Below are 13563 nucleotides of genomic sequence, written 5' to 3'. Positions count from 1 at the left end.
TTCCTTATTGCCTCCCTTTCCAGGAGCTGTTGTTCTAAGGAGGTTCTAAGGAAGTAACACGAGTCATTGTATTTTAGCTCCCAGAGAAACGCAGTCGTGCAGGGTGGGTCTCTAGAATAGGGTCCTTGGGGACGCAGGGTTTCCCGAGGCACATTTTCCCTGCAGTGATTGATGTTGCTGAGCATCAATGACCAGCTCACCTGGGATCTCTCGGTGCCTGACACCGAGAGAGGCTGACAGTCGGAAACCCGCCACAGGCCGAGTCTGCAGGACCCCGGGTCCCCCGCAAGGAGACAGGAAAGGGTGGGAGGAAGGGCCCCCCTCCCCAGAAGCAGATCCCTGGTGCGGGGTGGTCAGAGGCACCGTGGTGAGGTGTGAAAGCCTGTGCCCTTTCAGAGCCAGCCAAAAAGTAAAAAAAAAAAAAAAAAATTGATCTTTGTTTAGATCAACAGACCCCTGACCATGAAGAAGGAAGGCATCCAGACCAGAAACCGAAAAATGTCTAGCAAATCCAAAAAGTGCAAAAAGGTGCATGACACGCTGGAGGACTTCCCCAAGAGCAGCTCGTTCAACCCTGCAGCCCTCTCCAGACACATGTCCTCCCTCGGCCACATTTCCCCTTTCAGCCACTCCAGCCACATGCTGACCACTCCAACGCCGATGCACCCCCCGTCCAGCCTCTCCTTCGGACCTCACCATCCTTCCAGTATGGTCACCGCCATGGGTTAGAGCCCCTGCTCGATGCTTCTAGGCCTCCCGGCGAGAGTCCCTCCAGCCCTTTCTACGTGCATTTTTGCAGGAGCAGTATCATGAAGCCGAAAACCGATGGATCTATGTTTTTGAAGGCAGAAAAGCAAAATGACGTTTGCCACTTTTGCAGAGGAGCTCACTGTGGTGTCTGCGTTCTCGATCACTGAATAATCTGGATCCCATTTGTGAATAAGCCATTCAGACTCTCATTCCCTATTTATCAGGGTCTCTCTAGTGCTGTGAAAAAAAAAAACACCCCAACAAAACACAAAAAACAAACCATGGCGAACTTTGCATATAACTTATATTGTAAGAAATACTGTACATTTGAAGAAGACGTTATCGCATCTGGGTAGCCATAAGAAAGGCATCAAGGACGCCAAGGATTTTAAGGAATACGGGGCAGATAACGAATGGAAATTAAGAAGAAACTAGGTCTGCTATTCAAACGGACAAACTGCCAGTGTTGATTCCTTTCACTGGTCACAGTTGTTCGATGCATTAAAAGGAAAAAAAAAAAAAAAGGAAAAAAAAAAAAAAGAAAAAAGTCGTAGGCAAATCATTCGTTCCAAGTGGTGGGCCGCTGTCTAGGAAGGTCTCTCTGTCCTGGGCAGCCAGTGTGGCCACTCGCACGTTGCCATCCGGGGGTTCAGGGAGCCCCCGTCCAGGCCCTACCCGCTTTGTGAACAAGTCCCTGTAATTGTTGTCTGTATGTATAATTCAAAAGCACCAAAATAAGAAAAGATGTAGATTTATTTCATCATATTATACAGACTGAATTGTTGTATAAATTTATTTACTGCTAGTGTTAAGAACTACTTTTTTTGTTTTAATATTTTCCTTCTTTTTCCATTTTTTTTTTTTTTTTGGTTGAATAAACTAAGTAAGGTGGCTGTGCTCCGGAGGGCTTCTTTTCAATTTTGTTTTTTGATGATATTTATTAACTAGCTTCTAAGGGTACAGCAGCATCTGTCCCCTCCGTCACTCCTTCCGCAGCCTGCGCTGTCAGGGTAGCAATGTATGAGCTACCGACGTGCATGCCCGCGACCTCGGCCGGACAGACCGGGTCCCGAGAGCAGCCTGGCTGATTGTTAGGTCTTGCTGTGTTCTGTGTTTAGTGATCACTGCCTCTCCCATACAGTCTGTTGGAATAATAATATAAAAATAAAGTTAAAGCATTTTAAAAAACAACCAAATAACATCGTATCGAAGTGGTTGGTGGCCAAGCTCTTCTAGAATCTGGTAGCTCTAGCTAATGGGAAAGCAAACCCCAAACCTGTTCAGTTATCCGCTAGGAGGTAATGCAAACATTGAATGCTTTGGGAAGCCGGGCATCTTTGGAGCTCTCACTCTGCTGCAGCCCAGAGGCTTTTTCTCCGCCACCCCCTTCCAGGGTGGGCGGCTGGGGGACCTTCTGCGTCCCCCCCCCCCCCCCCCCCCCAGTGAGCCGCAGCCCCTCCTGCTGGCAGCAGGAGCAAGAGGGAGGATTTCCTCGCGGAGACTGGCGGGCGGATGCAGCTGACCGACCCCGCGGGTCTCTGCAAGATGTGAAGGAGCTGGGCTGGTGCTTGGGTTCATCTCTGTTTTACTTTTCTACTGTCGAATTGAATAACACCGCAGTGGAGGCTTTCTTGGCATGTTTGCGACACACGAAATAACCGTTTTTTGTAACTTAAACGCTGTATAGTTTCCTTTGACTCTGTTGACAGAATGTGTAACTATGGCACACATTTGAAAAATCTCTGTTAAATCGCCTCTCTGCTTTCTTAGCAAATATTTTAAACCTAAAGCTAAATGTTGAAATAAAGGAGTTAGAGACTTAACTGAGATGCACGCGGAGATCTTACTGGCTGCTAATTAATGACCTGCGCTGGGAATGTTGTTTTCAGCCCCTTCCAAAGCTCCGAAGGTCGGACTCGTCGTCTGTTGCCGAATTCGGTTCGGGAGATTTTTCTGGTGTGGTTCCAGTGTCTCAGGATCCGCCACCACTTTTCTTCGGGGAACAGATTTGAGACCGTGCTCTTTCACCTTAAGAACAGGGAGTTCAAATTCTTGACATTCTTGGGGGGGGGGGTTGCACACGTACAAAAATCCTAAACTCAGTACTCGAGCTACATTGTGTTTTAGGTACTGTGGGCGACACTGGCACCTCTGGTACCCCCCATCCTCCTCCTCCTCCTCCTCCTCCTCCTCCAGGGAAGTGTCATTTTATCATTCTGGCCGTTGATTCGGCTCACTAAGATATTTCTAGAAGATGGTGCAAAAGATCTACACTACACATGATAACAATGATTCTGTTTCTTCGTTAGGGCATTATCACGTGTTTCCATGGGTTTTTTTTTTTTTTTCTTCTTCTTCTTTTGACTTCACTTAAATAGAAGACGCTAGAAGAGCAACAGGAGAGGGTTTTACTCTTAGGAAAAAACAGACTGAGGTTGTAGATCTAAAATATTGCTTCAAATGTTTTTGAGGAAACTGTATCCTGTTTTTTTTTTTTTTTAAGATTTTATTTTAGGGAGAGAGGGAGAGAGAGCATGAGCGGGAGGGGAAGGGGCAGAGGGAGAGGGAGAAGCAGACTCTCCATTGAGCAGGGAGCCCTCACCCCTTCCCACCCCAACTCGGGGCTCGATCCCAGGACCCCAAGACCGTGACCTGGGCTGAAAGCAGATTCTTAACCGACTGAGCCACCCAGGAGCCCCAGTTTTCAACCCGTTGCGCCTCTCTTTGGAGATAGTTGGATTAGCTTATCCCGAGGAGGTTTGGTTGTGATCTCTACATGCACATTTGGATGATTTCTTGAAAAAGTTTAAAAAGCCAACCCAGTCGAAAAACACTCAGTGACAGAGGGTCACGGGGCGCTTTTGCTGTTTAGAGCCCCTCTCTAGGACTGTGGAAATTCATGGGTAAACACTTGGGATGTAGGTGCTTCTGTCAACAAACACCTACAGTGAGTGTCTAGACTGAAGTCCGTTTCAAGCCACTTTTTTTTTTTTTCTTAAAGCAGACCAGGAAATAGAGAAACCCAGCCTCCTGTGTCTTCTTCGAGTGTGACATTCACATGTTATTCCCCTTCAGGGACGCCACGCCCTGCGGTGACACTCCCAGCCAGGCCTCTGCCTTGGTCCTCGCCAGGCAGACAGGAGGCCCCCAGAGGTGGGGACACCCGGAGCCCGGCTTCTGAGATCTGTGTCTCTTTTCTGAACCTCCCTCTGGTTTCAGAATTGGTTTTCAAGGCTTGTCCTCATCACAGGACTTTAGTTTTAGTGTTTCCCACTCAAGAGCCGTGTGGAGGAGGCCCAGCCTTCCCAGGTACTGCGTGCCTGACCTGGATTTAGTAAAAGAGATCTGCTCCCAAAATTCAAACACGGGAACGCAGATGCCAGCCTTCCTACCCCACCCCTCCGTATTCTCCTCGCAGCAGTGAATTGTCCCATTTGCGTCCCAGGGGTCTCGAAGCATTGTTATTCCAGGCTCTCTTTGGTTTCACACCCTCCTCCATCCTCCACTTAACCCCCAAATGCTCCTGGACAGGGGTCAGCAGAGATAAGAAATAATAATAATAGTAATAATAATAATTATTATTATTATTTAAAATGATAGAAAGTCTGAAAGAGAACTTTGGGACCATAGCATCTTATATACAGTTTTTACCTTGAAGTAAACATTGCAACTATTATCTGAGACAGCTGAGTGACATGCTGACCCCTTCCCTGCACTTTTTTTTTCTTTAAGGATTTAAAAAATGTATTTATTTGAGAGAAAGAGTGAGAGAGCAAGAGAGAGAGAGAGAGAGCATGAGTAGGGGGAGGAGCAGATGGGGAAGCAGGCTTCCCACAGAGCAGGGAGCCCGAGGTGGGGCTCGACCCCAGAACCCTGAGATCATGACCTGAGCTTCACCGATGGAGCCCCCCAGGCGCCCCTCTCTTGCACTTTCAAATGAACTTCTGAAACACGTTTCCATCTTGCTCAAACAGTGTGAGGACACCCTCAGATTGGACGTGTCCACACCGTTGGCGGAAGCGCAGTACAGTGGCAAGTTGGGACCTCAGAGAAATTCAGTGATCCCTTGAACATGTGGCGACAACTGCCGTGGAGTCTGAAAGCTTCGGTTTCATCCCGGGCTCTTCCACCGATGACTGGAATATTCTGAGGCCATTTGTTTGATTTTCCTGGGAATCGGCTCTTGATCTAATTGGACGAGATGATCTCTGAGACCCACCGGAGGAGACAAATACGATGATTTATTTCATTGGATCTTTTTCTTTCTTTCTTTCTTTCTTTCTTTCTTTCTTTCTTTCTTTCTTTCTTCTTTTTTTTTTTTTTGTTTGTTTGGTTTTTTTTTGGAGAATACCCTTTTTTAGGAAATACATCCTCACAGCCACCATCAGAGTTTAGAGCAGGGGATTATAAAAGCCTTGAGGGATGGTAGGTCCTAAGACTCCACATGGGTCATTACGTGGGTCATTCCGCTCCCATCTGTCCTGGGTGCTATCTTGCAAAGACACAAATTAACTTGTATTTTGTGACCATCAACCCAGGACGGGAGTGAGTGTCCCAGTCTGCAGATTCCCTACTCTTTCTGAAATGTGTCCAGGCCCCTCTTGAGGGGAATACACAACAAGACTTGCTTGTCCTGCTGATGTTGGCAGCTCGGTTCATATTTCAGTCATCCATTGTGTAAAGAAACTCTGCCTGAATTGCTTACAGGCTATTCTAGGGAGATAGCCAGAGCCCAGTGTTTCATTTTCCCGGTGCCCCTTCTTTGAGGGGAGAAGCAGAGGAAGTGGATCAATGTCCCCCCCACCCCCCCACCCAAAGCAGTTCCTTTTAGGTTGCTCTGTGAGGGCTCTGCTATCTCCAGGCCCTTCCTTGCTCCCTCTCCAGCTCCTTTGCAGGGGATCCCGGTACATTAGCCACATTGTTTGTGGTGCGTTTTTACAATTCCCTGTCATGTCTGTGTGCAGTTTGGCAGGCTGCGCATTGGAGTGGGGATTTGGAGAGCCGGCCCGCTGCCCCTCCCCACCCCACCCCACCCCCGTGCCCCCTGCCCTCTCCCCCCCACCCCGCACAGGTCTCAGGCTCAACAACACAAGGCCTGCTTTATAAAGCCCCAGCCCCAGCCCCAAAGACGTGCAAACACCTGGAGGGGAGTTTGTGTTCCGATGGAAGCAGCTCTGGGCTGAGAATTGTGCAGCTTAGGGATGTGTGTGGATGCGGGCAAGGCAATCAGCTCCTGGAACGTGGGGTCCCAGTTCGGTGACACGGTCTGCAGGGGACCCGGCTGCAGAAAGATTGGATGGTGTCTGCAGGAGGCCCAAACCACTGGGTAGTCAACTCAGAAATCAGCCCACCTGGGTTTTCCTTTATTTTTGGCCTTTGGCATAAAAATCTTCTAAAAAACAAAAGTTTTGTTTTCTCCCTTTATTTTTTTATTTTTTTCTGACTGTCAAATTCGTTAAGATATTAGTGAGCAAATTTGTAAAGCACATTTGCAAACACACATACATACACACAACTTTAAAAAAATTTTTTTAAAAGATTTTATTTTTTTATTCAAGATAGACATAGAGACAGAGAGAGGCAGAGACACAAGCAGAGGGAGAAGCAGGCTCAATGCAGGGAGCCCGACATGGGACTTGATCCCAGGTCTCTAGGATCACGCCCTAGGCCAAAGGCAGGCGCTAAACCGCTGAGCCACCCAGGGATCCCCCCGGCCAAATTTTTTTAAATAAAAGAAGTGCAAGAAACTGAGGACCTTTGAGGGGGTTGCTGTGAAATCGGCCATGTGCATTCTGGTGTTTGCATAGATTCTCTCAAATGCCTTAATGAATTTGTTGGGGCCACGGTGGGGGTGGAAGTAGGGGTGGGGGCAGGAGGGTCTTGGGTTTGGGTAGGATATTTGCTTTTTGAGGGTCATTAAAACTCCATTTCACCAACCGGATGGGATCATTAAGTAAAATCCACCTGGTAAGAAGTGGCCGCCCTCACCTTTCCTGTGGTCACCCCCCTGCCCCCCATGCTGGGACTTCCATTTCGGGACCGTGGGGAGGAGAGAGGAGTCGGTGCATTGCTCCAGCACCAAGGAGCCTCTCTGAACACACCAGCGGCTCCAGCCGAGGCCCCTGGCGACCCTCACCGCTGCCTCGCTGAAGCCACCTGGAATTCCCTCCAGCAACAGTCCCCGCAATGCTGAGGCCAAAATTCAAATTCTTTCCCACGGGCCTAGGAATCCTGTGCTGGGCTCGTGAGCTGATGTGTGTCAGATGAACCTGAGAACCTGAGTGTGTGAAGCCGTGCTCTTCCTCACCTTGAGTGTCTTCACACCCACCTTGTTGCAGCAAGCTGGGCCTCCTGCAGATAATTCCAGATTTCCAGTGGTCAGCTGGTTGGGTTCAGTCTTCTGAGGACCCCACGACTCCTGACACCTGCCTGGACCTGCAGGGACCTCCTGGAAACACGAGGGGACTGGACGTTTGTTCCATCTGACTCTTGGGATGGGGATACTGGACAATTTGGAATCAGTGGGGAAATGGGCAGGGAGGTGGTCATTCGGTGCATGTGGGCTGCCAGTCAAAGCTCATAACCCAGAATCCTTCCCACGGACGTGTCCTGGGAGGAAGGCAAGGTGTGGGATCTTCCCACTCACTCGCCAGAAAAGCCCTGTTGAGTGGGAAGATTATTACATCGTTTTATGGATTAGAACACTGTGGGGCAGAGAGGGCGAGTTAACGTGCCCAAAGCCACACACCTGGTGAGCCCGCCACGTGAAGGAGCAGCCAGGTGTAATGGGCTCACGGGCCACCCCAAGAGCAGGGGCAGGGGCCCGGCACGTGCACCACACTGAGCGTGTTGTTGGAGACACGAAGGACTAATCTGTGCTGCTTTGCACATGGATCCCGTTTCTCAGGGGAGAGATTGAAGTCGCTCATTAGACAGGCTGGCTTCCAATCAGACCGCCTTCTGTTCAGCCAGCAGTAGTTGGGTGCGTGTGACGGTCAGGATGTCCCCGAGTTCCTCAGATGCCTGGTCAGGGAGCCCCAGGAACAACTAAATCTTTGGCTTCCAGGTGAACTCTGTGAGCATCAAGTCCAATGCTGCTGTGAAGCCAAAATCCGTATTAGTTTCCTACCGCTGCTGTGACAAATGACCCAACCGTGATGGCCTACACAGCACTAACGTATTCTCTTCCTGCGCCTGGAGGCCCTGGCTGGGGACGGTCTGTTTCCTTGCCTCTGCTGGCTTCGGGGGCCCCCTGCATCCTCAACTCGGGGCCCTTCCTTGAGCCACTCCGGCCTCTGGCTTCCACCCTCCCATCTCCTATTCCTCCTGCATCTAAAGGGAGAAGGAAGTAGCTTAGAGGACCCCCTCCCCTTCTCCTCCTGCTCCCGTGGGGCATGCAGTGTGCGGCTGGGGAGTCCCCCCACCTCCACTCCACAAAGTGAGCAAGCCCCAGCTGGAGCCGGGGCCTGATCTTGATTTCATCAGCATCGGGCATTGGCCACTGAAGTTGGTTCCACTGGCTGCTACCCACTTGGATAACAAGGTGCCGAAGACATTCCTTGACCCGAGCCTGGGGCAGTTGTATTCATCACCTCTCACAGGGTGACTCGGCTTCCTTGGACCCCAAGATGAGGTGAGAGGGTGATCTTTTTCACTTCATGTGCACATCTTGAGACACCCGGAGGGGATGGCTTTGTGCAGGAAGCCCAGGGAGGAAACCAACTTTCTGTGTCTTCTCGCTATTCGGGATTTTTCTGTAATGGTGAGTGTAATAGAATGATCAAGAACCCTGTTATTCAGTGTTAATTGTGTATAATAAGTAAGGGCATGTCACCCACACAAAAGTGATTTTAGAATGGAACGTCAGAGACTCTGGTGGGTGAGAGGCAGGACATACCCGGCTAGGGAACAGCCTTCTCTTAGCCCTTAATAAATTATGCCTGCAAGTGAGCATCCTATGCAACTCCGTATGGGTTCGACCCCTCCTTCAGTGGCTTACCACCTCTGTGCCTGAGAACAAATTGTGACTGCGGATCTGGCTCACTGTTGAGCACGTTGTGATGCACCAGCCAATGCTCACAACAGAAGAGACCAGAGGGCCCCTTGGGCTCTATCCCTGTGACTGGTGGCCCAGAGCGGTGGAGCTTGAAGCCTGACTCTCTGCACTGCCCACATCACACCCCTCGGGGTCCGTCAGGGGCTGAATCTCCATTTTATGGACTAGATAGGCCCTTTCCTTCTGCAGCTTTTCCTTCTAGACTCCAGATCCAGCCCACCCCTCTGCCGCTTAGCGTGTCCATCCAAGGATGGGGAAGGAGAGATGGCAACCTCTATGCCAGCCTGCTTTCCTAATCACCAATGGCTCTGATGAAGGTAGAGGTTTTCAGCTGGCGGTGCTGAAGACGAAGCTTGGGGATTAGGTGTCTCTGCTTTCCATTACCACAGATAGAAGAGCTGGCGAGGTGTCCGCCCCCATAGCCAGCTGGCTGGACAAAGGTGAAAGGAGAGGAGGAAAGAAAGAGGCATGTATCAATCCGTTTTTTCCATCACCCTGGTCCTCTAAGGTGCACTGCTGGCCTGTGCTCCCTCTCTGTCATGACCCGGGAAACTGAAGCTCTAGAGGTGTATCCGCGTTACCCAAAGACACAGAAAAGCCTGTCCCCAAGGGCCTGTCCTAGACCGTGCCAGAGCTGGTATATCTGTCCTCAGCGTTCACAGTATAAAAGAGAAGTCTACAGTGTAAGTCTCAAACTTCAGGGAAATGCTGCTTTGGTTTACCATTGAGAACTATCTAGATGAAGGTAGCCCCAATGAAAGATGTCACCTTGGCCGCACGTCTTAAAAAAAAAAAGTCCCAATTTTGTCAATGGATGTCCCATCCGATGTCCTAGAACTGTGCTTTGCACCCATCAACCACTGAATTTCATGTCTGCGGCGATGTGACAAGAGAGTCCCAGCTTGATCTTGGAGTCTCCATGGATTTTCAGTGAAGACAGACGGCCGTAATGCAGTGAGAAAAGATGCTCACGACGGGCTGATGTTTGCAAATCAATACAATATGTTGGCTTGCTCAGAACTTCCCCATTTTGTTAAGGATTACGTTTCTACATAGTTTGCGGACTAGATGTTAATCAGTGGCTGTTGGCCAGAGAGGGCCAACCCTCCCAGCGAAATAAATGGGTGTAAGATGTTGGAGACTGACCCAAGAGGAAGAAGTCCGCAGAAGCCTGAAGAATATGAAACCAGTTAAGGACTCAAAGGTCATTTTGTTCAGGGCAAAATTCTTGTGCGTGGTGCTGACAGTTTGCCCTCTGGTGTTTTCAGAGCTTAAAGGATCAAACTCGTCCACATGAAATATGGAATGTCTGATACAGGAGCCCCATGAAGCCCCTCAGCCCAACATTTTGCCCTATAATTAACATGGCCCCGGCGTCCTGTTGGATACCACCCTGCCTGTGGCTCTAGGGTAGGCACGGCCTCCCTGAATTTATGGACCGCTACCTCTAGAGGATGTTTATTTTTTATTTTTAGAGAATGTTTAAAGAAGGCTTATAGGTAGTAAAACAAAATGGAATGCTCGACAGCCCATAGCTTATTTTAGGCTGTGTGTAGGAGGGGAGAGTCCCCTTACATCTTTGCCACCATGTATAAATCCCACCAAAGCTGACCTGAGAATGTCACTGTCGAAACTGCCTGCCATCTAAGGGAAGGGTGAACTATGATAAAAAAACAAAACAAAACAAAAAAGGTTTATTTTCTTGGGGACTGATGGTGCAGAGTAGGCATTTATTTTGCGGGATATTGGCTTCAAGAACACTGAGTTTTGCTGGGAGATGGGTTATGGATAAGGAATAAGTGACTGATTCAAGAAGGTGTAGTTTGCCTTGGATCCACTTCCATCCGTCCTAGTGGAATCCCACCTACTGTCTTTTGGTACCTGTCACCACTATGCTGAGCTCCTGGCACTGTCCCTCATTTAGAAGTGCCCAGGCCACGTCAACTAATCTTCCCTCCGGACTCTGAGCTAGTAGCTAGTCAGAGCTGACACACTCTTTTAAGCGAAGGTGTAGATGGCTCTTAACGGCTTAAAGTTATCCTTTTTTTTTTTTGAGCTTTGCATGCAAAAGAAGACTTTAATGCCTTAACTTAAGCCAACTCCTTGAGTCGCATGGGACTCCTAAGTGCTATTGACAATGTGATATTTTTGGGCAAAGGGGCCTGTTGGTGTCTTTCAACACCTAAGAGTGCAATGTATTGAATAATAATATCAGCTCATGCGTAAGGTGGCCTCCAAGTCTGGGAACATAGCAATTCCTTTATCATATAAGGAAATTAATATCAGTAAATCACTGGTGTGTTTGCCTACATTTCTAGACTTGGTGGCCAGGCTGCCTATTGAGCACTTACTACTTACTTCCCATGTTTTCTCACTTCATCATCCCAACAGCCTGAGGGTATAGATATTATTATTTATCATGCCCGTTTTACCCAGGAAGACAAAGAGGCTTAGTTAGAGAAGCTACATTGAGTAACCAAACTTACAACTTGTCAGATTCCAGAGCTCTGTTGCTGCCTTCTGCTCTCCATTGTGAGCAGCCACAGCTCCTCTACCCAAATCAAGAGTTGAGGGAAGGCCTCTGTGCTGCCTTGGCCGCAGGCTCTCTTTTTTCCTGAGAGTGCTTTCCATTGGTTCTTTGGGCGGACCAACTGTCTTGCAGTTTCTCCCTCATTGGGGAAGACTACTCATTTAGCCCTCTCTCCCAAGAGGTGAAGTTACTTGTCCTGCACCTCATGGCAGGTGATGGTCAAAGCTGGAATAAAGACTCACAGCTAGGGTGGTCAGGGCTGGCATCCTGCGGGAATGTTCTTGGCAGAGGCACGTTGTGTTTAGATTGCATTTCGTGGTGGTCATTGGTGGCCTTCAGGAGCTCAGCACCATCAACAACCTGGAAGCTCTGGTTTTAAAATCCCCTGGAAGATGGAAGGAAGACGTGGTTTCCTATTGGATGACCCGGGAAGGGTGGTCTTTTTCTTTCGAATTGCTTGCTTGCCCATACACTGGAGTGGATAACGGGTTTTCAGGCACCACTTGGAGACTTGCCGCCTTTAATTATACATAGCTGGTAAAACTCAACCAAACTAATCACAAAACACTCAGTCCAATAAAAGAACCCACTTTTTATAATGGAGAAATTAACCAGTGTTGAGCAGTAAAGGTTAGGGAAACTGCCATAAAATATAATTATAATAATAATATTACTAATAGTGGTACGCTGTACAGGGCCTCCTGCCTTTCATCCTGGATCTGAGAGTGACTGGCTAATGCTAATTAATATAACTTGCCCTGTCAGAACGATGTATGGATCTAGAAAAAGAAGCAGGGATTTTGTTTGTTTTTATGAATGGCGCCCTTTGGTGCGGTCAAAATGAAGATGGAGAGGCAACTGGAGCATTTGTCCAAGGACCGGAAAGGCATTCCAAAGTTGTATATTGAGAGGAAGTGGTAAATTCCCAGGATTGAGATTCCAGACTCCCCTCAAATTGTCAGGTCTCCTTGTCACTGACTTCCTATGTCACTGACTTCCTATGATATAGAGGTCCAGTCTTGCTTTCTTTTGGAGAGTTTTGGGGGAAGGAGATGGTGGGCTTTATGAGATGCACTTCCCCCTTTGGGGTTTGAACAGAGTTACCATAAGGAATTTTATTTTATTATTTTATTTTTTTAAAAGATTTTATTTATTTATTCATGACACACACACAGAGAGAGGCAGAGACATAGGCAGAGGGAGAAGCAGGCTCCACGCAGGGAGCCCGACATGGGACTCGATCCGGGGTCTCCAGGATCAGGCCCTGGGCTGAAGGCAATGCCAAACCACTGAGCCACCCGGGCTGCCCCATAAGGACAGAATTTTAGAAGCCTGTTTTCAGTTTGTGGTGCTGTGTACTTCGCCTCTGGGTGTGTTTGGTTTCTATTCCCAGGCTTGCTGGGCTTGGCCAAGAAGCAGGTTTGGTTAGTGATTGAAATTGGTCCCAAGGACCCGGATCACTGACGCTATTGCTTTGGAAGAAGGAATGAAGGTGAGAGGGAGGACCCTGTGAGTTTGGGGTGGAAAGGTGACAGCCTGAGGGACACCCTTTCCAGAGCCAGCCATTGGATGGAAGATTTGGGAACAAGCAGGATAGAAGGTCCCAGATAGATTCCTTGACTTAAAGACCAGGCTGCCAAGGCCAGGATTGGCCCTGTAACAGGCAGCACTCTGTCCCTTTGATTGTCTAGCTTTAGCAGAGCGGTAAAAAGTAGATTCTGGAGCCAGGTGGCCTGGCTGCAAATTTTGGCTCTGTCACCCAATAGCAAATTACTTAACCTCTCTAGGTGTTAGTTGCTTTGTCTGTCATAAGAGAATATTCTATGTTTTTAGTTATTGTGGGGGTTGAGTGAAATACTGTGTCTAATGTCCTTAGAACTACACTGGGCATGAATTCAGCCCATAGTGTTGAAGAGTTATTATTATCTCTTTAACTACTGAAATCTTTCCAGAGTGTGTATATATATATATATACCAATATATATATATCGGTGAATTACCTGGCAAGGATCAGTTTGTGACAGGGTCACAGGAGAGGTATCTTAGACAATCAAGACTCATTTGGGTAGGGAGAGAAGAGGACTGTAGAGATATACTTTCCTTGTTCTCTTTCTGCCATTCAGAATCCTACTTGGAACCTTCCAATGATCCTTGAACAGTGGACTTAAAACTGCCTCTCTAGGACATTTGTGGGCAAAAGGGGCCTGGTGTGGGTGACATGCTAAGT

The 13563-nt window shown here is 48.4% G+C and overlaps 1 protein-coding gene across 4 annotated transcripts in view; it reads left to right on the top strand.

Annotated features, from left to right (window-relative positions):
* GATA3 (GATA binding protein 3) overlaps positions 1-2577 on the top strand; it is a 30172-nt gene extending 27595 nt beyond the window's left edge. For 3 of the 4 annotated variants that reach the window (XM_072749589.1, XM_072749590.1, XM_072749587.1), the window contains exon 6: positions 445-2577. In XM_072749589.1, the coding sequence (XP_072605690.1) occupies positions 445-729 (285 nt within the window). In that variant the 3' untranslated portion in view covers positions 730-2577. The remainder of the gene's footprint in view (positions 1-444) is intronic. The other variant, XM_072749591.1, reaches the window with a different exon arrangement.
* The last annotated feature ends 10986 nt before the right edge of the window (positions 2578-13563 follow it).

Source organism: Vulpes vulpes, chromosome 2 (genome assembly GCF_048418805.1).
Source record: "Vulpes vulpes isolate BD-2025 chromosome 2, VulVul3, whole genome shotgun sequence".
NCBI classification, from domain to species: Eukaryota; Metazoa; Chordata; class Mammalia; order Carnivora; family Canidae; genus Vulpes; species Vulpes vulpes.
Note: the sequence above shows the minus strand (reverse complement) of the source record. Positions and strands in the feature narration are given on the sequence as shown.